The following is a 26,019-nucleotide window of genomic DNA, read 5'->3' as shown; positions in this document are numbered from 1 at the left end:
CTGAGCTTGTCAGTGAGACTGTACTTCATCAGTTAGCCACATGTTCAACCTTCAGGTGGCAATGCATGTGCTTTCACATAATAACTGTTTTTTCATGTATTTATGCCCATGATCCTTAATGTCTTTTAGGAAAAGTGTGTTAAAGTTGTATGTGGAATTAGCATACCATTTTTTCACTACTTGTAGTGAGTTAATACATAATCCCAGAGTCTCTCCTCTTCGGAAAATCAATTTGTGCTATATAAATTGACAATCTATGCTATGGTACATACATAGCACAGTATTAAATATTTACTACGAATATTATTTAGTTGTATCTAAACTGCCTGCCATGTGACATATCCTAGGTAACCTGAAACTGTCTAAAATCCAGCAAATGGAAATCAGCATGGCCTAAAGAAGGCTTGTGAAAAACTGCTGAAATCCCAGGGCAATTATTCTGAGCTGACAGGCTTCCTCTGGCCCAGTTGCTACTGCTGCCTTGGCAGCAATCACAGCATAGATGTACCCTAAGAAAGTTTGAGTTACTTTGAAGATATCCATGGTTAGAGTTGTGGCTGGAGTACCATGAATTAGGCATAGTTCTAGAGCTTTTTGTTTACATGTAATAAGCTGTGCTAAATGAGTGTGTGCAAAATTGTGCAGAATATGCTAAATGTGCAATATTTTAGTCTCTCTGCCTCTGAAGAGATTTTTAGAAGGTAATTTTTGCAAGATTGTTTGTTATCCCTGGTGATGGCTGCTGTGTTCCCAAGAGGCTGGAGAGATTTATTGCTAGCCACAGAAGATAAACACAAGACAGTTTCCTGAGACTATAGATCCATGTGAAGTAAAACAGGACAGCTTCCATTGGCATGGTTGCGAAGGTTAAAAAGCATAATGAGAATATTTCCTTGGGTAATGGTTCCACTTGAGGGAAATGCAGAAATAAAATTGTAATTTGTTATAATCTTCAGATACCTGAGACTACAACAGGTTTCTGTCCTCAGTAGAAATCAGAATTCAGTTTTTCACTTATTTTTTCCAGGTCTGACTCAAATATTTTGTATGTGTTAAGCAGAGATAATTTTTACTTCCTTTTCAAGAGCTCTTCTCCCAGCAGTAGGCTGTTGCTTATTTATATGGCTTATGGCCCTCATTTAGGAGATAAACTGTCAAAGCTACCTTCAAACATCCTAACAGGACACAGCTGTGACTTACTCAGTCCTGAAGTCTGGCAGCTCAGGAGTTTTCTCTTTCCTAAACATCTGTGGATGTTGATTCCCCCTCCATACAAAAGCTCAGTGCTCTATGAGCAAAAAGCACTCTTGATTGATACTCAAGTAACGTACTCCCTGACAAAGACTCCTCTATTTCTATCGTGCGGGTTCTGCAGGAGTAACATGGTAGTGTCAGATCTGATCAGTCTAATACTAATGCTCGTCATTGCCTGGAGCCATCAGTGGAGACAGTAAGGAGCAATGCAGAGCATTAACTCCTCTTCATTATCAGATGCTTTTTTTATATGAGAGACCAACTCATGGAAACAAGAGACAGCAGCTGCCTAAGTATCACACTTTCACAGTGGTAAGAAAATTTACATTCAACTACAGTATCCTGCAGCTTTTCAGACCAATCTTTTGTTCTCTCATTTTATCTTTATCCTCTCCTTTTCCCAATTAATACTGTAAGAAAGGGACAGTGGCGCCAGTTCTATGAAGCCACCAAAACACAGAATGCTGTCAGGGATACTGAATGTACAAAATCCTAACAACCTAAAAAACAAAGGCACCAAGGCTTAAGAAAATCACACACTAATGTAAAGAAGCACAAAGTTAATCCCTAAAATTACTGCTGAATATTACAGATGATCTGATGAGAAGACCTTGCTTTTTCGCTGGAGAACTGATAATCCACCACTTTCACAGCTTTGACACCAACTCCCCTATTTATTGTGAACAAAACAGAACTCCTCTTCTCCGTGTGCAGTTTGCCATAGTCCTCTAGTATTATACACAGTTGACCTTCACAAAAGGGGCACTGTAAATCTGGCATCATCTTTGAGATGGACGTAAATGTGGTGTATAGAAATATCTAAATTGTTGCACAGTATTCGGCTATGTTTATTTCAAAGTGTCCTTAGATAGGATCTATAACTAAGGAATTCCAACTTGTGGAGAAAGAAGGAATTTTTCATCTGTCTGCATAGGAGCTTATGGCAATGTTCATTAACTGTGGCCACACAGAACAGGTGAAGCAGTTGTATAGGTTGATATGTATGGTGTACAGAAGAACAGTCTCTTCAGGTGAACATCTGTTCACCTTAGTATATCTTTATAGTGCCAACAATTACAGAATAAAAATAAAAGTTAAGGATCTTAACCCCTTACATATCTGCTTCAAAAGGGTTAGTGGTGGTGCCTTTGTCGTAGTAGAGAAGCCAGTAGCCATGATGCATTCCTCTGATTCCTCTGTCCACCTACAGGCATATGCATACTCGTGCACGGTGGTGAATAAGAGGGGCTTGAGCGGGAGCCAGAGCCTCCAGCCTGTGTGGTGAGGCAGAGCCATTCTGCTTTATACCCTGCTGCTGTCAGTGTGGCAGAGCTTTCGGCTTTTCTACTTGAGAACTGTCCTTACCTTACAGACCAGAAATTACGTTTTAATTTTATCGGGGCAGGGAGTGGGGGTGATGGTGGTGTTTCTTCTTACTGCTTACTTGTTTCTCTGATATTTTTAGCTCTCAAGAAGCTATGCCTAACAGCTTTCCCAATATCTACAAGAATTTGTTCCCTTAATTCAGAATAGCCAAGAATTTAGTTAAGTGTCTTGGATCTAGTCTTTAAGAGTACCTAAAGCCACCCTACTGCTTTAACGAAAATGGGGCTATGATGAAACCATAATTCATTTCCCTCTTATTTTGTGTAAAGGTTTATTAGCTTGTGATTTAAGCAAACCATCTGGTCCTGCTGGCAATCCAAGTTATGTCAGACTCAATGCTTTCTCTCTGTAATATGTTACTTGAGGCAGTTAAATTACATGCTTAAGTCCCAAGTCTGGCCTGTGCTTTTTCCATGTCTTAACATCTGTTCTGGGAAATTTTTCTGGGATCCAAACAAGTTTGCATGGAGCCAGAACTCTTGTCTTTGTCTTTTTTTTTTTTTCTCTTTCTTTTCATTCTCTCTGTCCTGTGGTCTAATCAGTTCAACTAAGTAAAAGCTAATGCAGAAATTTGCAGACCCTTTATCGTTTCAGTAATGTACACAGTGAAATGAAAAATAGTTTAAAAACTCAAGAGCTGTAGAGAAGTAGGAAACTGTCCTCTGAGAGAGTGAGTGACACTTTAAGAAATGTTAATTGTGTTTTTTTCAGTCCTTGTACTGTTCTTACTACTGACTTGTAATTGCAAGACCTTTTGTTTTGCTGGCCTAATTCATTTTGAGAAAAAAGTACAGATTTCAAGTACATTTTGTCTTGTAATGGTAATTTCTTTTTTATACAAGAAGGGTCTATGTTTAGAAAGCCAATCATTTCAAATATACAAGTTAGCCCGCTGAGGTGGTTTTGAAAATAAAATCTCTAGTCATTGATTTATATAGTGATCATGGAAAATTACTTCTTTATGTTGGTATTTGTATCTGTATTCTCTAAAATTTCATCATTTTGTATTCAGTGTGGAGGTGATTCTCCCCCTCTACCCTGCTCTGGTGAGACCCCACCTGGAGCACTGGATCCAGCTCTGGGGTCCCCAGCACAAGGAAGACATGGACCTGTTAGAGCAGGTCCAGAGGAGGGCCACAAAAGTGATCCAGAGGACTGGAACACCTCTTCTCTGACAAAATGCTGAGAATTTAAGTTGTTCAGCCCAGAGAAGAGAAGGCTCTGGAGACACTTTATTACAACCTTGCAATATATAAAGGGGACTTAAAAGATGGACAGAGAGAGACTTTTTACCAAGGCCTGTAGTGACAGGACAAGGGGCAAAGGTTTTAACCTGAAAGAGGGGTAAGTTTAGACTGGACATAAGAAATTCTTTACAATGAGCATGGTGAGACACTTGGAACAGGTTCCTCTGAGACGCTGTGGATCCCCCATCGTTGGAAGTGTTCAAGGCCAGGTTGGATGGGACTCTGAGCAACCTGGTCTAGTGGAAAGTGTCCCTGCCATGGCAAGGAAGCTGAAACTAGGTGATCTTTAAGATCCCTTCCAACACAAACCACTCTACGAAGAAATGAATAACAGAGAGAAATGCAGTCTCTTCTGCAAAGATTATTAATCTACAGGTGGGGAAAAGCCTTATCTAACAATAACATAAAATATTTTTATATAGTTTACTACCAGTGATTTGCTATCCTTAATAAATATTATTTAAGCCAGTCATATACATTTGAACTATGGATGGATTCATATCCTGTCACTTGAGACTGGAAAATTTTCCTTTGTAGTGTCTGTGGAGGGTGTTCTTTAGCCTTTTCCTTGTTCTTGATATGCACACGGCACATAAACACGGATTGCATTGGTCACCATTTCAGAGTAGGTCCTCTGCCCCTGCAAGAGTTTTTTCAAGTGCATAGCATTTTCCTTTTTTTTTTTTTTTCCATATTGATGACTTGTCCATTGCCTCTCTTCATTTGCATAGTACCACTGTAGTGAATTACATCATGTTACCAGCGTTCATGATGCATTTGTTGCTTGGATGATGACCCAAAATTGCTCTGCTTCTCTGAAAAGGTGTAAGCAATAGATTAAGCTCCAGAACTGTCTTTTTGAGAGGATTATGGAGGCCTTTTTCAATTTTCTGTGCAGTAGAAAAGGTCTCTTCAGGTGATCCTTTGTCACTGAGGAAGAAGTTCACAATGGGAAGAAAAAGGTAGTTGCTACTACGTTGTTGTTTTAACACACTGAAGCACATGGGGATTTTGAGGCTGCTTTAGCCTGCCTGTCTGCATTGACCTCAAGTGTTGGAGTCCCTGGGTGCTGATTTTAAGAGAAAGCTAACCACATCAGTTGATGTAGCCTTCTTCCTGGCATGCCACATCTACTACGTCTCAGAAATTTTCAGTTCTCCTTCCGTAAGAGGTGGGAGTTTGAGCTTGCCTAGCCTGATCATCAGTAATCTTTTCAGGAGCTAGTATGGAGGTTAGTAGGATCCCCATTCTCATTAATATTTTGCATATCCAGTCTCAATTTTGCTGTCTTTTCACTGACTTTTGGGGAACTTGACCAAGCTCTTTGGAAGTCCCTGGCTTCACATTACCCAATGGCCAGAAAAGCTTACTGGAAACACCACGTAATTGGAGATAATGTGGTGCCTGTATGTCTGTGCAACAGCCTGGTTTCTGATGTAAAGTTGCATCAGAGGAGCCTGAAATTAGAGTTTGTAGGAGCAGGGAGATTAAAGATGTTAGATAGGCTCCTGAAAAAGGCTTCACTTTTTTGGTATTGTCATTTCTTCTATTTCTTTACAGGCTGCCATTGACATGGTAGATGAATTCCTGTTGTATTGCCACCTTGCTTTTATAATTTCTAAGGAGATGCTCATGCTGTGTAAAAACTTTGTCCGATGTTGACATTACCCTTTGCTGCTGCTGTGAGTTCCATACTGATCTAATGGACATAGTTTACAGTCTTTCACATAGTTTGTTCAATCTCTCAGGAACTCTGTCCTTGAATGGAAACTTCATTCAGCTTTATATTATTCCTTAAAGATAAGCTGTCACCTGGTCAGGTCACGTAAGACCTAAAAACAATGAAAAAAATGGTCTCCATTTAAGTTCTCTGCAGATTCATCCTGCTTAGAATACATGAAGATCTTTCAGGTTTGCCTACAGAAAACTGAATCACGGGCAAGTCATGGATAGTCAAAGATACACTCTGCTTTATGATACTACCATTTGAGCAGAGACAGAAGAGAAGCAAGCAACTCTACACCTTCTAAAATGGAAACTTTGTAGTTTTAACTGGCAGGGCACAAGCTTACCTCAGAAAATGTCAACAATATGTCTCTGTAAACATCTCAGTGTGCCATCAACTCAGGTCCTTGGCAAATATTTTTTCTTTATTATGTAATCAGCTGCTCTCAGGGGAAAAAAATCAAGGGTAGATTTGAAGGTTTTTTTGTATTGGTTAATTTAAATGTGCTTTGCAAGCAGTTTGCTTCCAGTGAATATTCCTGTATCATTTCTCACAGGACTGCCTACTGGGACATACACAGACAGATCTGCACTAAGATTCATCAACTGCCAAATAAAATGTTTTCTTTTGTAGAAGTTTAATTGAAATGATCCCATGGAGTATCTATAACTTGATGAATCTGAACAATGAAGTCTTTATTGTGAATACAGTCATCAGTGTTTTGGTGGATTTTGTCTTCAGTAAATTGCATGACAAATGATACTTGCTGGAGAGGATGGAAGGTAATGATAATTCTGTAAACTAAGTTGTTGGCGCAGTTTAAAAGCCACTTGCATTCCAGCCATTCTAATCCATGATTAGATCAATTTTATGTTAACCTGGAAAAATACAGAACATAACCTCAGAATTAAAAGAATTAGGAAACAGAGCAATGAGAAAAAGGTTAAGTACCGGCAGTAACTGCTACTACAAAGTTCTCCTGCAGAGTTAGATCTGGCCACCTAGTACTAGGAGCTTTGGCCTTTAGCCTCGTGTCTTCTAAACAGCATGGAGCTGTTACGCTGCAGATCTGCATCAAGCAAACCAGTCCTTTAGTGTTAGCATCACAAGTCTTGGCGACTGGGGATGGAATGAAGGATGTCAGAAGTTTTTCAAACCTGATTATAGAAAAATGTTGCTTCAAAGATGGTTTTATCTTGGCAACTGACAGATTGACGCAGGCTGTTTTGATTGTTGCAGTTGGCTGAGGGCTTGTTTATTTGAGGTTGTTTTCTGTTATAAGCAAAGGGCTTTTGTGGTTGTTGTGCCTCTTTTATTCTGTTATAAAGAAAATGTTTATGTAGGTAATTCTGATCCTAAAGGAAGTAGAAGCTGATAGACTAGAAGGTGATACACTAGTACACCTTCACTTCCCCAACATGTTGCTTTTTTTCTCTTTCTAGGCATCAGTTCCCATCCTAGTAGTATTTTTTGCTATTCATTGTTTCTGCAGGTTTTTCTTTGCATTCTTTTCTGATACATTTCTCTGTTTCGTTTTATGGAGTTTTCTCTTTGTTTTAATAGCTGACAGGGTTTCTGATCTTGTTTTGCACACTAAACACTAATAAGACAGAAAAGTTTGGTGATTATATGCAAGCTAGCCAGTTGGGCCTGTGTGTCACTGAGATTTTCCTTTGGTTTTTTGATTACTGGATGAATTCTTGGCTGTATGTTTTGAATAGTTTTTGATAATTACATATTTAAAATTTTTCTTACTTTGCTGGGTATAAGAAGAGTGCTTGTCAGCTGCATTTCAGTGGAGGTAGATGGAATTTCTGCAGTAAACACTGCATAATGACTATGCTAGATTTTTATAAATCTGCTAATTCTGAATTGCAGTGTTTCTTGCTCTGTCACTGATTGAGGATGAAAACCAATCTTACTATCCATCTCTGTCCTGAGTCATTAGCTCTGCCTTTAGGAGTACAGGATTTATTAAAGCAAGGGGTGGTATGTCCCATACCTTCCATCCTCCAGCACCTGTATAGCGAGTGATGTACCCAGCTCTTTTTGTAAAATCATGTTAAGTACAAATTGAGCTTAATATAATTTCAGTAATTCATTTCCAGGGTCAAACACAGGTTGATTGTTATGCAGGAATATAAATGTAATGCAGTGCTGTATTTTCCTACTAAATTTATACAAAAGTTTGATTATGTAGCATCTGAGCAGTAGCATCTGTGGCAACAGTAGCATCTGAGTTTCTCCCATTTGAAGCACATTATAAGGCTGTTTATGAACACTTGATTGTGATAGAAAGATAAAATCTGTATGGAAGAAGTCAGTAAAAGTAATGTGTACCATTGAGCATTATTATAAAATTATTAAATTAATACCCAGAGTTTTTTGTATTTTACATGTAGCTATACTTGAGCATTCATTGTGGTTTTGCATGTTAATTAGTGATAAATTTTAACTGATACAGAACCTGCTCTGAGTGCAAAATAAAATATGACTGTGTTCATCTGTGTAATATCTATACTAGAATGTACAATCACGTTAATTCTGAACCTTTCCCATTTGCCAAAGATATGAGCATTTTTCTGCTGTACTTGTCTGCCATCAGCAACACTTTGAATGTCTTTTATGTTTCTAAATCACAAAACATTCCTGTAAGTATTTTCAACTGATACTTTGAGGGAGGTAACCTTACTTACATCTTCATGGGAATCCAGTCCTCTCCCTGTTTTGGAAAGCTTGCCTTCATTCTTAAAGTGCCTATGTAGTTTCTCACTCGGTGTCATTTACAGAGAAAGTTTTTTATCCGTTTGGTGTATTATCAATGTATTTTCTTTAATACCTAGCATTTTTGTGGGCTAATTCTAACACATACAGGCCATCCTTTTATCTTTGTGGTACATTTTCTAAAATAGAAATACCAAAGAGTTGGAGATTTTTGATTTGGTATTATAATGGTAATGTTCCAGTGACCAGACTTATGATAATTCACAGACTGTAACGTTACTTCAATTAAGCACAGAGGTACTGTCCCCAGCACTAGATGGTGTTTCCAGTCTACAGAAGTGTTACGCAGTGTACATACACTGGTAACCTTTGTGCTGTGTTGTGTCACAACCTTGTGTTGTGTCACAACAAATTTAGTTGTGACATTTATTAAGTTCCAGTTGATTACACTGTTTTTCTCTCCTCCTGTCTTCCCCCAAATGTTTCAGGTAGAAGAGCTGATGATGGCCATGGAGAAGGTTAAGCAGGAGCTGGAGTCAATGAAAGCAAAATTGTCCTCTACACAACAGTCTTTGGCTGAGAAGGAAACCCATTTGACCAACCTACGAGCTGAAAGAAGGAAACATTTGGAGGAAGTTCTGGAAATGAAGTAAGTGTTTCTTTACATTATTTGTAGGCATGTTTTATTGATATCTCTGAGTTCTCCTCTGATCCCTGGTGTTCTGAAGACAGCCACTGCTTGAATACATCTCTACAGGTGGTAGATATCTATATACCTTCAGAAGTGACTTCTGACCAGGGATTACCTACATGACTTTCATGCTTTTGTTAGAACTCAGCAACATTTCTTCCTTCTGATTCCTTACTATTATTTGAACAATAGCATCTTCAAAGATCCTAACAATTACTGGGACATTGTTTTGCCTGTCTTATGAATGTGCCATCTTGCTTTGAGTAGTCTATTATCTACCTTAAGGTAAGACACACGTCAGTGTAACATGACCAAAAAAAAAAAAATGGGGGACAAGATAAACATAACGTCAGTTGGTTGTAGTGCTGAAGTCAGACTGCATATGTCTCGTCTGCTAAAGTATTTTTCAAACTTATGCAAATGATTCATTAACAGTGGAACAGAGTCTGAAGTTCTCTATCAGTCAGATTTCTCTCATCATCTTTGCTGAAGGAGGGAGGCCTGAACAAAAAGCAGCTTTGAGGAGGTGGGGAAAAGTGAGGAATTAGACTTCTGAGGCTTAAATACTTCCTAATTTCTGACCGTACATTATAGATAAATAGTTATCCTTTGTTTAGGAAGACATGAATCCATTTAGTGCAATGATGGATAGTGCTGCCAGCAGTTCATTAGAAACACTTTCAGTTGTTTAGCCAGCCCTGAAGAGAAGGAACATTTTTATTGGCAGGACCAGCAGTGGTTCCTCCACTGTGGTTTTGTGAGCTATTATTTATTTATTTAACTTTTCTACACTAGTCTCTTTCCTTTTTTTTTTTTTTTTTTATATATGAAAGGGTAGAAAAACAGCTGTTACAAAATGGAAAGAGAGGTGGCTTAGATCTTGAAACTCTAACTTAGGCGTGCTGTATAAAGTGGGCCAAGCCTCCCTAGCTTTATATTCAGCTACAACAGTCTGATCTAGACCTGGCATAAGGATTCTGGAAGACTGCAGTACTTAAAAGCCACACTTTTTATTTTTAATAAAAAAATTTTATTGAGCTATAAATTTGACTGCCTTAAGAGTTGGTGTATTGGGGGATGGGAAGAATAGCTCTTAAGGTGATGTGGGAATCCAAAGCAACTGGAGATATATCCCATATCCAATCACTTGGCAGTGCTTTCTTCTGCCAAACTGCTCTGCCAAACCTTCTCATTAAAATATACACGTAGTGTACAGTATATCCTGAAGTATATTTGGAATTGTGTAGCTCTAGAGCCTTTAATGTAACTGCTCACTTCTAAATGATGATCTCGCTTAGCTGAGTAAGTTATTGTTGGAAAGTTGTTGTACTGAAATGTAGTATCAGGAACTGCATAAACTGGTAGAGCCATTGTACTTCAGAAGGAAGAAGAACACTGGAGAGAATGGTAACGCTGTCAGCACACGGGGAGAAAGATGGAAAAAACATTACATCCGTATAGTTAACTAGCTGAGCATGTTTTAGTCATAGTTGGTCTGTCTTAAAGTTCTATAAAGCTGCCAAAGGCATCCAAACTTCAAAAACTCACTGTCACCATGAGGCTCTGTTGCAAACAAGTCTCTACTGAGCACTCCCAGTCAATTAAATATCTTGTATTTATGTACAGAAATTCCAGTATATTCTCTGTTGCCCTACTTTTCCAGCCTATGCCTTTTATGAAAAGCACTCTTGTCATCTGTTCTCTAGTTTTGCAAAACTGTTGTTAAAACATTTCCTACTGTTGAACTGAAAAACAACATTAATTGAATGTGTGGTCAATTTTCTGATGCAGGTTTTGATATTATTAACAGAAAACAATAGCTGTTGTACATATACTGTTCAAAGATACAGTAAAGCAGTATTGTTTCCCAAGTTTTAGGGCATGCTTCACTGGGAAAAAATTGAGGGACTCAAAAGCAGCACTGGTCAAATTTGAGATTTGATAGAGGTGTAAGTCTAACAGCCTGGGCCCTGCAGTCAGCTAATGGAGCAGGGGAGCATACGGGAAAAATAGCTTAGGAAATGCTGAGTTAGGAGTTCCTAGATATGGACTGAAGGAAAGTGTTAAAGCAACAAGAGGACTCCAGAAAGTTAACTCTGGGTTTTAATAGGAAGTTGTTAGATACCATGTTAGTGAAAGTATGTATTTAAAATACTGTTTCTTAGAGTAGAACTTATGTTTACTACTGACTCTGTAACCCTGAGAAGATCATTTCACACTCCTTAGGGAATACTGTGGCACTAGAATAGCTCAAGTGTGAATTATTCCAAGGAAGAAACTTTACTCCTTAAAGAAATACTATGAATTTTGAAGCCCTCTTCCTTTAAGTCTAATATTTTCATTTTCTTTAAAAAAAACCTTTGTTGTAAATAATTATGAGAGAGGTAGATAATGGTCTCTCTATTTATATCACCAAACCTGATCTACTGTAAAAAAGTACTAGTGAACTGCTAGGATTTTTGTTTTGTTATGTTTTCTTTTAAGAAGTTCTAATGTTTCCATCATTCACAGCAAATCTTTTAAATTAGGCAGGAATAAAGTGCTGTCTACAGAGAAATCTCTGTTCTTTGTCCCATAAAAACCTGCTTAGGCTGAGCTGAGTTATAAACTGTTGAAAATCACCAGTTTTCCTTTCCTTTTTTTTTCTCCTGGTGTTGTCAGCGAATTTTGGCAGTGTGTGAAAATAACTGAGCACAAACAGTCTAATCTAGGGCCGAGCTCATGCAATTGCCAAAACTGTAGCAGCAGACACTGCACTTATAGGGAAGGGGAACAGACACTGTGTCTGCATGTAGAGCAGAGATGGTTTTTACTTTTACTTTTTTTTTTTTACTAGGCCTTTTGTTATGGTCAGAAGGACCAGAAGGTTCTTCCTAGTCATCTGCTTTGGCGTTGAATAGTCCCAGTTGGAGTGTTTCTCAATCTGTTCTTTCAGACCTGGAAAACTGTCCAACAGCCCTTTCCTGAATTATGCCTTCTCTTGCTAATTGCAATTGCTGCTAGCCCTATAATTCAAGGGATGCAGACTTACATAATGTAGTTGGCGCTTCAGAGTTGAATCCTTCATCCTGCTGGCACACAACAGAAAGATTATTACTTGTCAGAGAATAATTTACTATCGTCTTTTTTCTTTAAAAGTAATCAAGGATATTACAGACGAATGAATTGTTATAACAGAACATAATTTATGTTTCAAAATCAAGCTGTCAAAAAAATTCTTTTGATTTCTTATGTGACTTTACATGAGTGGTCTTTTGAATATTTATCACAGTAGTCTCTAATCACATGGATACATCCCACAAATACTGTTTTGTTTGAACCAGAGTGTAAGCGGTGATCAGAGATGAACCAGGCCTGTGTAACTTAATGAAGCTGTTTATTGTATTCCTTCCTTATTTCATCTCAGACTTGGAAGGCCTGCTGAGAGCTACATGAGGGCTACTATTCAAAATAAAATGCCAACCTGGGCAGTTTTGTGCAGGAAGACTGTTCATCCTTATCTCTGCTACAGTTTTCCTGCATGATATGCAAGACACTTAAAAATATTTGGTAGATGGTTGGTAAGTCCACATGTTCATTTTCTGGCTATCAGATAAAAATACACATGAACACTCACAACTAAAAATTAAGCCAGTGGAAGTTGAGGTTGTTTGTCTTTTAAGAGTTCATCCTCTCAGCAATAAAGCAGTATTATCTGGAGGTAGAGTATGAGTTGAAATTGAAAGTAGTCCAAAAGAAACTGATTAATTGGCACACTGTTTATTTGCCAGAAAAGTATTTCAGTTGGTCCAAAATGAGGTATGAAGTAATTTCGAAGTTCAACCAAACAAAAATATTTCAGGTTATGTGTGCCCATGGTGAACAGAACCAGCGCACAAAAACCCCACCATTTATCAATATCCATCCAATAATAAATTGTCAGCTCATCAGAAATTGTCCTGTTGGAAATGAAAGAATTTGTTTTCTCTTTTTTGTCATTAGAGAAATTATGGTTTATGCCTGTGGTTTAACAGCAGTTCTCCAGAGGAGAAGTGATTCCTAGCTGCAGAAGTACATACACGTTCTACATGTATAAACAACTGTGTCAGTAGTTTGAAGTCACTTTGCATTTGTTGTCAGTGCTGCAAAGCAGTAACATCTTAACCTTGCACCTGCGAGGTATGGCTTTCTAGGCCCAGTGCAGACTCTTCATCATATTGAACTGGGCTATAATATCTGTTGGCCACTTGGTGTATCAGGCTGTCATGTGATTGCAACAACGGTACCAAAATGCCTCTTATAATTAGTCAGTGTGAAATTAAATAAGCTAAAATCCCACAGGGGGCACTCCAGGTCCATAGGATTTACTGTCTGGGGCAAAGCTGAACAAGTGCATCTGTGTCAGTCACTTTTTCTTTTTTTTCTATAAGCTTATGGGTGGTTTTTTCTTTAAAATATTTATTCAGGGCACACAGTGGAAATGAACGCAACAATATTCTATTACCATTGGTTTTTCCTTTTTAATTTTCAAGTATAAAATATATATAATTATTATATATGTTTATTTTAATTATATATGGTCCCCCAGTTAGATTTTGATGTTTAAGTTATCAGAAGTTCAGTTGTAGTAGTCTGAAAAGTGAAAAATTATCCATTTCTAATTACTGAACAATACAGACATGACATTTAAATAACTGGAAATAAACTGACCCTGGAACTGCCGTTAATCTCCAAGTGAATCACACAGAATCCGATAGGAAGGCTGAAATACAGCATGCAGATGTATTTTGTGTCTGTTAAGGCTAAAGTTTATTGAAAGGCCAGAAATATTTTTTTTTTTAAACTCTACACTTCTCCTTACCGTAGTGAAACGTTAGGCTTCTCATAAATCTAATTGTAGATCTTGGATACCTTCAAATTCGGTGGCTTCTGCTGTTATTTTTTAATTCAGGTGAAAGCTTGAGAGAAAACATCATCTCTTGCACTTTTTTTCTCTTGGCAATTAAGGAATGAAGCAGGTTATCCTTTCTGTCCTTCTGCGTTATCCGTGAGCCTTTGAGCACTCGGAGACCCTCAGTGCTGTGGCAGCATTAGACAGCCTGCCGTGTCCTTTGCAGTGCAAGCCACAGTAGATGTCCTGAATCATGGAAATGAGGAGAACAGCTTAACCCGTTTATGGGCAGCAGTGCAAAACTGTTTGGTCAAATGATTCACACAAGTGAGAGAGCTATTAAACTCAAATCTTGAAGTTTCACAGAAAGACAAACAGCAAAGCAAGGAAGGTAACCTTTAGCAAAGCCTACATAAATAAGGTGCCCCATATGAGCATACACTGAATTACATTGTTGTGGTTTGCTCTGTTTAAGTATTGGGAAGTTACATTTATCTTTTGTAACTGGTTTGGTTTTGCTCTTCACCTGCCTCCAAAACACTTTTTCTTCTGTGGCTTTTTCAGATAATAAAATCTTGGCACGATATGTCACAGTCCTCTTCTGTCTTGCGATATAACCTCCATATCACATTTTATCTAGAATTCTATGGTCCCCAAGAACAGTCTTGCAGAGAGAAAGTACTATACTATCTTAATGAGCCATGACAGGCCTGGAAGCAAGACCAACTGCTGAAAAGTACACCAGGTGGTGTTAAAGGGTTTTGTTCCACTTGGTAATTTCTAAGACTATTAATGTTGTAGGGAGGAGTTGGGAAAAGGAGGTCCAGTCATTAACTTCCTGAGAAATTAGCTACACTGTGCTCTTGTTTCTGTGCCTTTCCACAGGAGATTTTTTTTTCTTCTGGATATGTTTTCCGGGGACTGGGTTTAGTGTAAGTGATCCCTTTGGTAGTTCTTGGAACATAGTTTTCTAGATGACAAAAGGAAATGAGACCTCTTTCAAAGGAGAATGTGAAAAATGTACCATATAGCTTCAGTGTTAAGAATGCACAGGTTTTTTTGTTGGTTGTTTGTTGGTTTTTTTTCTATTAATAGATTCCAGCATTCTTACAGGAATTGCCATGAAAGATCTACATGAAAGTAGGCATCTTGGCATACGTACAGAGAGTACTAAAATGTGTAAGTTTTTCAGGCTTACACAATCCTAGCACTAGTGAATGAATGCCCTTCTTGTCTTTTCTCAGCTTGCTAGTTCATTATTGCAAACACACTTAGAGAGCAGGTGCAGCACAAAATAATCTCTTGGAAGTCATTAGTGCACCGTGTTCTTTACTGCCCAGAGGATGTTGCTTTGGGAAAAGCTTGTTTTTACCATAACCTGCATGCAGATCATCTCATCTAAAAGAATAACAAGAATTATGCTTTTTTTCTGGAAATAATTACTCAGCTAACCCAATGTTAAACTAGTAGAGGAATGGAGAGAGCAATGGTTTTATTTTTACTAACCTGTAGAACATGTTGCTTGTAAGATAGCGGTAAGGGCACCAATATACTGCCTTCTGCTAGCTAATTCTGTATGCCTTTTCCAGTACAAAACACTGCTCTTCTACTATATTCTAACTTCTAATGTATGCCTTGTATAATTAAATACATTCAGAAGTTCTGTCAGAAGTAAAGGTTTATCTGTTCAAGAGAATCTGTGTGATTTTCCCATGGGTGTATGAATTGTCCACTAGACATTTCTAGAACAACATTGACCAAAACAGATTTCCAGGTCTTCAGCATGACTTTTTTATTGTTTCTGTATACTTCTATACACAACAAACATAAATAAGACTATAAATAGAACTGTGATTTTTGTTTTAAAATATGCAGGAGTGTTTTGGCTCAGGATTAGTAGCAGTAGTACGTTTCCTATGCTGGCTATTTCAGCTGCATCAGTGATTCCTGTCGCCATCCCTAATCCAGCTATAAGATTCTGGGGCTTCCAGGGGTGTTACTGAGCTAAACCAAATCAGGCACTTTTTATTTTCTGTTAAAGTCAAAAGAACTGTGAGTTCCTTGGGGTGCTTTTTCCTCTTTTATAAACCTGCACTGTAAATAGTGATGCATATAAATCAACTCTGTGAGCACTACATATTTCATTAAATACAGTCAAGTTGTGGGTTAATAGAAGTTCCAAGTGAAAATATTGTGGTATCTCATTGCATATATTGTAGATTTAATGTAGTGTGAACAATAGTAGCTTTGAGCTATTGTAAATCCCATCCGGACACCATCAACATAGTTCAAAATACAAGGAGGAAAATCTCAAAGGTTAGATGCGCTCATATGGCCACTGTGCATATGCGAGTCACGCTTTTATTGTTTTTAAAATAACAGCGTGGCTTTGCAGGGTGTAGGTAAGGCAGTGTCTAACTTCAGACTGTTTTCTGGAGTTTAAACAGAAATTCCTTTTTTGAAAGTCAGGTCAATTTGCTTTAATTACAGAAATAACCTCTGAAGCAAGTAATTGCTTCCCTGCAATCCTGGAGGACAACAAGTGGGAGTTGTGTTAAAAAAAATTGGAGAAATACGTCAAGTTGTTGGCAGTCCCTACAATCTTTTGTACTGTAGAGGAATATTCAATATATCTTTTTGGTTTCCTCCCTTCTGAAACAGTACTTTTGAGTTCTTTCAGGCAAAATACAAAACACCATCTGCAAGTCTATGGAATTTCTGAGTAAGCTCCATAGTGAGAGGATTTGGGAGTTGTTGATTTGTCTGGTGGTGTCTTGTTTGCAGTGCAAGTGACTACATGTAACAGGAGTTAAAAGCATGAAAAGTGACCAGACTGTTAATTTAGGAGTCCTAAAAGATGACACTAAGCACCATAAAAGTGTCTTTCTTCAAGGTATAATGCTGTCATTGCTGTTGAGTCACTTCCCAGTCCAATATCCAGTGTTAGTGTGTGCAGATTACAGGATAGAGAGACCTGTCTTTTCTGGTACTAGGAGCTAGTGCGTACAGGATCGTAGGGAAGACTGAAAAAGGATTTGACACAATGTCGTACTTGGTTTTCCCTAAAGCTCCTTTTATAGCCTTTCCTCAAGCACTAAATAGATATGGCTATAGTTGTCTGTAAACCTATAGTTCTTTTTCAGTCTGCTAGCATTTTAAAACTTTGAAACTGTTGCCAAGAAAACACTGAAAGCTAAACAATCACACTGGTTTATTTCCACTATGAAATCTAGGAATCAGGCTTTGCATACGAGGTTAAACTAAATAATGCAACTGTTATTTGCTATACAATCTAAGAATCAACTAGTTTGATCATTTAGTTTAGTTTCATGAAGAAAGATTTAAGGCCACTGATACTTTTGTGAAAAGATAATTACTGCAAGTAGCTTGGAGCAGCCAAGGATTTCATCAGCCTACCTTCAGTTACTAGGAAGTTACTAGAATAAGTGATCAAAAATATTATTTGTAAATGTTTAGAAAATCATAGAGTATTAGGTAACAGAGAACCTAAATTTGCTGAGGCTAAATCCTGACAGATAACCAGGTGTCCCCATATGCCAAGTTGTAGTTTTGGTAATAGAGTAGATGTGATTTATTTTGATCTCAGGAGGATTTCTGTCATTGTCTAACAGAACTCTCTCATCAACAAGGTAGGGATTATATTCCTGATTAAACTACTATAAAGCGAATAATCAAGTGGCTGGAAAGGAATAATTAGTACTTCATTATCAAAATGGAAAACTGGGTTACATGGTTTCCTTAAAGGTCTCTCCCAGGTTTGACACTGTTCAAAATGTCCGTTAACAAAACGGCTGACAAGCCAAAGGACAACTCTTGCTAAAATGCCACAGTGGGTGTTCAGGCATTTTGAAGAACAGGATGAGGATTCAAAATTATCTTGATATAGCGGAGGGGGGTTCTAGGGAGGATGTAGAATACTGTTCCCTGGAGGTTTTTACAGACAAATTACACCAACATATCACAAATATCTTAAATATAGTTAAATGTGCTTTGGGGGTAGTCTAGATTAAACTGAAGCCAGAGAGGGTGTTATCTTGCAGGTTTTGTGATTCTTCAGCACAGGTCATGTACTTCCTTTAATGAATGCCTTTAAGAATCAAAAATGTATCTTGTAAAAATAGATGTATTATATGCGTGAACTTGTTCTACATATTATGGGGGTTCAGTTCTCTCTGTTAATACTGACTTCAGCTTGCAGATTCAATTTCTAAAGAGAAATTTTGCATTTGTAGGTAATCCAGTTTGAGTATTCTTCATGCCAAGGAAACTTTTTTTTTGTTCAAAGAATTAATCATTCAGTTTCTTGGTTCAAGGTAGCTGCAAAATTCTTGCTGGCTTTCAAGCCCTAAGTAGACAGGAAATCTGAAAGGATCAGGTCTGGTTAGGTTATAAAGGATAGCAAGGATATCTTCTGGTATTTGGAGAAAGCCTTTATGAACTCAGCTAGCCACATTTTCTTCAAAAATACCAGTAACGCAAGTATTAATACTGGTACTTTGCAGTTTAGTTCTTTTCATTGAAAGAGCTTACATGTCAAAGTCTTCCTTTTTATAAAAATGCAGAAATGGAGAAATTGTTGTTCCTCAAAGGAGTAAACTGAAAACATAAACATGAAATGACTTGTTCACCTATAGCCACAGAACTTCAGTGATGTCAGGAATTCAGATATGAAAATACTAGTTTGTATGTTTTTTAATATCTGAGTATTTGTAACACAAATATCTAGTAGTAAATGTGCATGTAAAGTACATACTTCATTTATTTCTCTCTTCTAGTGTGTTCTCGTACAGATCCTTTCTACATCCTCATTTTTTCTTTATGACTATACCTAAAATTGAGTATGCTTATCTTAGCACTTCAGTGCTGTAATTGGAGAGAAGCAATCTGTTCACTTTTGCTAAGTTGATTTGATTCGTCTTGCTTGCTAGATTCCCATTATTAGTGAGGGCTTTGGTTTGGAGTTTGAAAAACTAAGCGAATTTAGCCAGGAGATGTTAATTTAAAACAAAGCCAAATACATTTTTGCCGTGCCTTGAAAAATATGAAGCTGACTTTGGACGACAATTTCATAGGTTTTGTGACAAATGAGGCACGAAACAAATTGGCAAACCCACAATGTCCAAAGTACAGTGGTACAGTGTGCTTTCTAATTCCCAGCCCTAAATATCTCAGCAAAGGTTGCAAATTGAACAAAGTCAAAATTAATCAGCTCTACATTCAAAATGCAATTATTAAGGCTTTCATTTACTACAAGGGAAGAGGCAAAGGAGCAAGTTCTTTTGTGTAGTAAGGGAAAATCAACAGCAAGGTGTCAAACAGAAAAATGAAACCCTGCAGGTGAAGCTGTCATTGGAGCCAAAAGAAACCAGCACTTACGCAGAAATGCAAGTAAACTGTTGGAGAATGGAAAAGGTGTTGGTGCTGAGCTGCAGAGTGTGTCGATGTTGCATTTGGCCCAGACAAAAGAAGTTTGTGGACTGGAGTCATGCACTGTAGTCATGCACAGCTGCTTCAAGCAACTTCTCACCAAGGCAACTCCGGTGGTCTCAGCTGCTGTAGCTTTTGCCTCCCTTACAACATAGAGCATGTGAGTAGCACTTCCTCTGTCTGGGAAGTTGAAAAGTGCAGTCAGACACTGTAGCTGACAATACCTTTCCTTATACATTTTGTGCCCTCATTCTGGGGAGTGCTCCAGGTGACTTTGGGATGTGTATGGATACATCTCCATTGTCTCAAGTACATTATTTACAGAATTTCTTGTTCCATTTTATGAACAAATATGCACTTATTGCAACTTAAATACAAGTGCAAGAAATTCTTCTTTTGTTACCTCTTTCTGAAACAGAACTTGTAGACCTTTAATGAAAATAATTTTACAGAGACAGAAGTTACACTGGGCAATTGTATGGTTTTCATCTCAGTGATACGAATAACATAAAAGCTTTACCCACACATGAGAGATGCATTATCTTTTAATAGATATCTGTTCTGGTTTCATTTTCTGTTTTGCTAACTGATAAAATAGCAATGTGGAATTAATATGTAAATAGTGTAATAAGTTATGCTTTATTCATACCAGTGAGTCCTAACAATGAAATACATGCTTTTTAGTGTACACCTAGTATAGCTCAATTGCTGTTGCACTTTTTCCTGGTGCTGAAACTCTCAAGTGTGTAAAGTGCATGCATCGCTTCTGTTTACTTTCTGCCAAGAGTATGGGTCATTTTTATTTTATAAATAAATACAGTTAATTTTTTGTAGCTTCTGATGAACTCTGTAAGTTTCTTAGCAGGTGAGTGATTTAATGATAATTTAATATATTTACAAGGTAGGAATACTTAAGAACCATCAGGTTATAATCTGAGGCATTGAATAAAACCCTCAACTCTTCTCTCAGAGCTGCCGTACCTCCTATTCCCACTGCCAAGTCATTTTTGAAGCAGTTGTACATAAATCAGCAGACCATCATCAGGAAATGCCTGCTTGGAAAAGATGGAAAATTTGACTCCTCATGACCAACAGTCACAGATTTGCAGTTAAACTTTCACCCCCATTCTAAATAGTGACATGGCTGGTCTGGAACATGCATTGTGAAGGACAAAATCTACCTTTTTCAGTTGCTCTGTTCCCAAGGAAATCCTACAAGTCTTAGAAAAAGTATTTTTAAAATATTAACTGAAGGAACCAAAAAAAAAAAAAAAATCACATTCCTGTTTGCAGTCCGTGCACTGCACAGTCCTCTAGTTTATGTCTTAACTATGTGTTTGGATTTGAGGTAAGAGTTAGGATAGTCTAGTGGAAGTATTTCATTATCTAACTTCTCAGCTCTTCCAGCAGAACTTGGTGGCAGTCGGCTGGGACTTGGAAATACACACCTATACCTTTAATAAGCAAGAGGAGTTTGCTGTTCAAAATGGGACACAATACCTTGTCTCCACATGACCTTAAAATACTTCTAGGAATAGATTTTTTTTAAAATTATGCAGCCTTCTATGATTTCAATTTATGCTGTGGCATTCAGTTCTTATCATGATACTTCACGTTATGTAGCACTTTCCATCTGTGATTGTTAAAGCAGTTACAAATGGTATGTTAATTCTCAAAATACCTCTTTGAAAAAATAAGTATTTACCTTATTTAGGGATAAGGAAAAGTCAGCACAGGAAAATTTAAATGGCCTGAAAAAATGGTCTGGATTGCTTGTAGTAGTGACCTCCAGATCACACTGAAGTCATGTAACTGTACCTTTGTTAGGGAATTTGATTTAATTTTTTATATTGCCATAAATACATTTATATTCCATTGCAAATTAATAAAGGACAGTTATTGAAGTATTGATTAAAGGGCAATATTAAAATTAGTTTTCTTGTTCATGATAGAAAATTGTTTTGGATAGGACAGAGACCAGGAGATATGCAGCTAAGTTCTTTCCCATCTTCTCTGTTCCTCAAGTCTTCATTTTCTCCTTTGTTTGGTTGGCCTTCAGACCCTCGTTCTCTGCCTACCAGTGACCATCTCTGATTTATGTTTGACTCCAAGAAATATTTTTCAAGATTTATGCCAATTCTACACACAAGATATGCATACATAGGATGAGAAAGGAGTCCATTTCTAGCTCTGAGAAACCTATTGATCACTTAGTTGTTGGTTCTAAGGAGAACAGCAACTGCGTTGTCTGAATCTAAGAGTCTGTTGCCATTTCATGTGCACTAGATTATCCCACTGGACCTCCAGGTGCCTCTCCAAAGGCATGGATCTTCCATATAATCTGTGTTACATTGCTAGAACAGCTAACGTGGCATTAGACACCATTATTTGGGCAGCGTACCAAGAACAACTGAATCATCATGATGCCTGTCAGCATCAGTTAGAGACGAGGCTGCAGTCTGGTCAGACAGCTTCTCAGCACTGACAGGGTCATCTTAAGTGATGCTGAATGTCCTAAGATCCCTAAATTTGACATTGTAAACATACTCAGTGTTGCAAGACCTCATCGTTTCAGTGGAAGTTCTAGCATGTCTTTTGGCCACTCTAAGGAGTCGTGTTCTCAGTCAAGGTCCTGTGCTTCTTATTCAGGACCACATTGCTTCCCCGACTCATTGGGATTAGGGGTTATTGTTCTCAATGACATTTCAGATCACATACTTCCCTAAAAGCTTTGAAATGATTAGTTCCAAAACACACACAGTGAAGCCACTTCCACACCATAGGTTAGTCATAATCACTGAGGCTGAAAGGGTCTTTTAATGAGTTATTTCTTTTTCATACTGTGGACGAATAATTTATTCCTGAAACATTGCTAGTAGCTGACTCTTAACTTTCACCTTCAGCTTCGAAGATGCTACAATGTATTTTATAGCTCATTCCATGACTGCACTATGCTACTTTAAAAAAAAAATTAAAAAAAATTAAAAAAAAAAATTTAAAAAACACAGAAACTTTGTTCTTTTGGAATTTAAGTACATTATTCTTTAACAAAGAATAGTAGAATCTCAATGTCATTCTACATTTTTTCTGGGTTTGCTAGATAATTTTACTGTCCTTGATTGTCTTTTCAGTGAAAATTCAGTTATAACAAGCACATACACAAGTATTTTCCCACTCTTTTTCATAGTTACAAAACTCATCTATGCCTTTTGTCTTTTTAGTTGTTACTGTAGTCATCATTAAGAAAAAGCTAGCTTTGAATGAGTTTTTCTGTAGTTACTAAGCTTTGTAGTTGTCCTTAGAGCTGTTCGGGAGTAAGTTCTGGTTTCATTGGCCAATTGCCAAAACAGTCTTTCTCCTGCTCACTCAAGGCTGGCCAGAACCACCTTCTAATCCTGTAGATTTTGGTCAGTGTTAGCTAAGGAGCAGAACTATGTATTTTAACAAATAGTACGTGGAAAGACAGTTTTGTGAATGAAGATGTGCGCTAAATACACTGTGATAGTGAATAAATGGGCTGTCGTGATATATATTCCTCATCTGTAACTTTTGAAGTTGTCAATTATAAAAGTAATGCAGAAACTTACAGAGATTTAGCTTAAAATTTGAGTGCATGGCTTCCAATCGAAAAATTGAAATGCTAAGAGAAGGGCATAGTTTTCTTATCAGAGATGTAGCGACAGGATGGGTTTTATACTGTTTAATCAAGAATATTTGTAGAAGTGGTGAAATTAAATCTTTCTCTTACTTCTTTTTAAAGCTTTGTCTTCCATATCATGCTTGTCAACCTCTCCTAGGTTCAGCAAACTGGTTTCAGTTAGTCCCTTAGTTAGGAGGTATTAATTCATGGTAAATGGCGAGATGCTGACTGACTTTTCCATTTCTCCTCTTTATTATCTTGCTCCTTACAACAGGATTTCATATACACGTAGAAAAGGTACAAAAGAGAGAAGCTGCAATCACATAAGAGTTCTGGGGTTAAAAAGCAACCTGAGTGGGAGGATGATTAAGTTGTGTTGATGCTCCTAATAATTCATGCCATGTGCTGATCTGTATTCAGAGCCACCACTCTGGAATTTTTCCCAGGTTTAGACTGGTTTTACAAATATACTGTCATTTTGTTACTGCTCTTTGAATTTGTTCCTGTTTGTTCTTTCTTTTTTATAAATGAGATGCTCCAGATTGGCAAGACTGAAAGGTAGTTGTTCTAAACAGCATTCATAAATTTTTCTAGGTGTGCAATTTTACCTTAGCCAAGTCACTTTATAAAGTTTCTGAGCTCTAAAATGAATATACAACTACTTTTTCTCTTACATTTTCCTCATAACTCAGTGAAGGTTTTCTGTAAGCCTTCAAGTATGTAAAGCTATTTGAGATGCTAGAGCACTATAATACTGTTTCTTTAGTCGTGCCTTCTGCAGCTGGTCAAGGAAAACAAAATCATACAAAGAATTTTAAAAAAATAAAATCATTGTTTCTTTCTGCATAGTATAATTAGCCATATTCTCTGCACAGTTGTTTAGGCCTTGCTGAAGTATACAAGTATGAAAATAAACAGAAGAGTTCCTCTTGGTGTTACAATTCAGTAAAATCCCCTTTAAGAAGCATTTTAAACTTAACATGCAATTTCTGAGTCTACCTTATTGTATGAATGAAGCTGAGCTCTGCAGTGTACAGGCAAGGACTGAAAATATGTTTTGGGGAACATGAGCAGCTGTGTTCTGACTGCACAGCAGGCAGATACTGACCCATCTGGTCCCGCTCCCTCCTCCCCGTTCTTCCTTTACACTGTGTCTGGCACTCACAAAACTCCACTGAACTAATTCAGCACACTAACCTAGCAATAAAATGCTCACATTTTTCTGAAGTTAGCTTTCTGCTGGCTTAGTGCACTGAAATGGCAATCCGTAAGTCTCAGACAACACAAGGCAAGGTTTGAAAATTACATCTTGTGTCCTGGGAAAGAAAAGACTGTGACAGCAAGCTGTTAGATTGGCTTGAACTGCAACTTCGGTTGCAAAACCACAAGCCACCTCTGCATGGAGTGCATGCCTTCTGGTCTTCATTCATAGCTTGTGTAGCGTGGTGAGATTTCTTGTGATGAGATCTTTATGTTTCATAATCTCCTGCTTCATAATCCCTTCTTCTGCTGCTTCTTCCTCTTCGGTAGAAGGTCTATCCTACTCTGGACCTAACAGCCCTGCTGCCTTTGGCCAGCTGCCTCCCTTACCAGCAGCAGTGTTTTCTGTTAAGGCTCTGAGCTGCAATACTTCGGTCCCTTCATTGTTCTGCCTCTGTCAGTCATTCCGTGTTCTGAGCTGAGTGGGTTGATTAGACTGATTAAAGTAGGTGTCTGGATTGAGAGGGTTAAAGAGCATCCATCTGTTCTGGATTTACTGCTGCTTCAATGGAGGGGGGAGGGCCAGGAATTAGTGAGTGGCTTAGTCCTTTCTGCTGCTGGCAGCTGAGGGAGCGCTGATGAGGTGATAATGAACTAAAAAGTCTGCCCTGTTGGCTGGGTGGGAAAGGGACCCAGACAGTGGGCAAGTCTCAGCCCTGTTCTTGCCAAGATTTTCACATTTTAATAGAATCCATCCAAAGCAAAATTAACAGGTATACTTTCCTGGACAAAATTCAGTAAACGTAACTTATCACTGGTGGATATGAAAGAAATATGTAGCATGGCAGTTCTGTCGGGTTCAGGCACCAGACAACCTGATCAAATAGGAGCAATGGCAGAAACAAGAAAGTTTATCAAATGCAAAATAACTTATTTTAAAACACCATCTGAAGTTCTGCAGAAGGTAACTTCCGTTTTCATAGAGTAGAATCATAGAATCATTTAGGTTGAAAAGACTTTTTGAGATCATCAAGTCCAAATGTTAACCCAGGACTGCCAAGTCCATCACTAAACCATGTCCTAAGCATTGCATCTATGTGTTTTTTAAACACTTCCAGGCACGGTGATTCCGGCACCTCCCTGGGCAGCCTGTTCCAATGCTTGACCACCCTTTTGTGAAGAAATTTTTCCTAATATCCTAATATCCAAAACTTCCCCTGGCGCAACTTGAGGCATTTTCCTCTTGTGCTGTTGCTTGTTACCTGGGAGAAGAGACCAACACCCACCTCACTACAGCCTCCTTTCAGACAGCTGTAGAGAGCAATAAGGTCCCCGCTGAGTCTCCTCCTCTTCATGCTAAACAACCCCAGTTCCCTTGGCTGCTCCTCATAAGGCTTGTCCTCCAGACCCTTCACCAGCTTTGTTGCCCTTCTCTGGACACGCTCCAGCACCTCAGCATCCCTCTTGAAGTAAGCAGCCCAAAACTGAACGCAGTATTCGAAGTGTGGCCTCACCAGTGCTGAGCACAGAGGGATGATCACTGCCCTAGTCCTGCTGGCCACGCTATTTCTGATCCAAGCCAGGATGCTGTCGGCCTTCTTGGCCACCTGGGCACACTGCTGGCTCATGTTCAGCCGGCCATCAACCAGCACCCCAAGGTCCTTCTCTGCCCAGCAGTTTTCCAGCCACTTTTCCCCAAGCCTGTAGCGTTGGCAGTTCTGGCTTTTGGTGGCACTTACTAACAAATCTTAACCCTAACAATTAATTCTTAAGGTATTCAAATCAAGATTTGCAGATACATCCTAAAGACATTGTTTTGTGTTTTCCATCCTT

At 38.2% G+C, this 26,019-nt stretch overlaps 1 protein-coding gene across 7 annotated transcripts in view; it reads left to right on the top strand.

Moving 5' to 3' along the window:
- ERC1 (ELKS/RAB6-interacting/CAST family member 1) overlaps nt 1-26,019 on the top strand; it is a 302,544-nt gene that overhangs the window by 188,834 nt on the left and 87,691 nt on the right. For all 7 annotated transcript variants that reach the window (XM_080393515.1, XM_080393513.1, XM_080393510.1 and 4 more), the window contains one exon: nt 8,826-8,986. In XM_080393515.1, the coding sequence (XP_080249641.1) occupies nt 8,826-8,986 (161 nt within the window). The remainder of the gene's footprint in view (nt 1-8,825; nt 8,987-26,019) is intronic.

The sequence above is a fragment of the Falco punctatus genome (assembly GCF_963210335.1).
Source record: "Falco punctatus genome assembly, chromosome: 6".
NCBI classification, from domain to species: domain Eukaryota; kingdom Metazoa; phylum Chordata; class Aves; order Falconiformes; family Falconidae; genus Falco; species Falco punctatus.
Note: the sequence above shows the minus strand (reverse complement) of the source record. Positions and strands in the feature narration are given on the sequence as shown.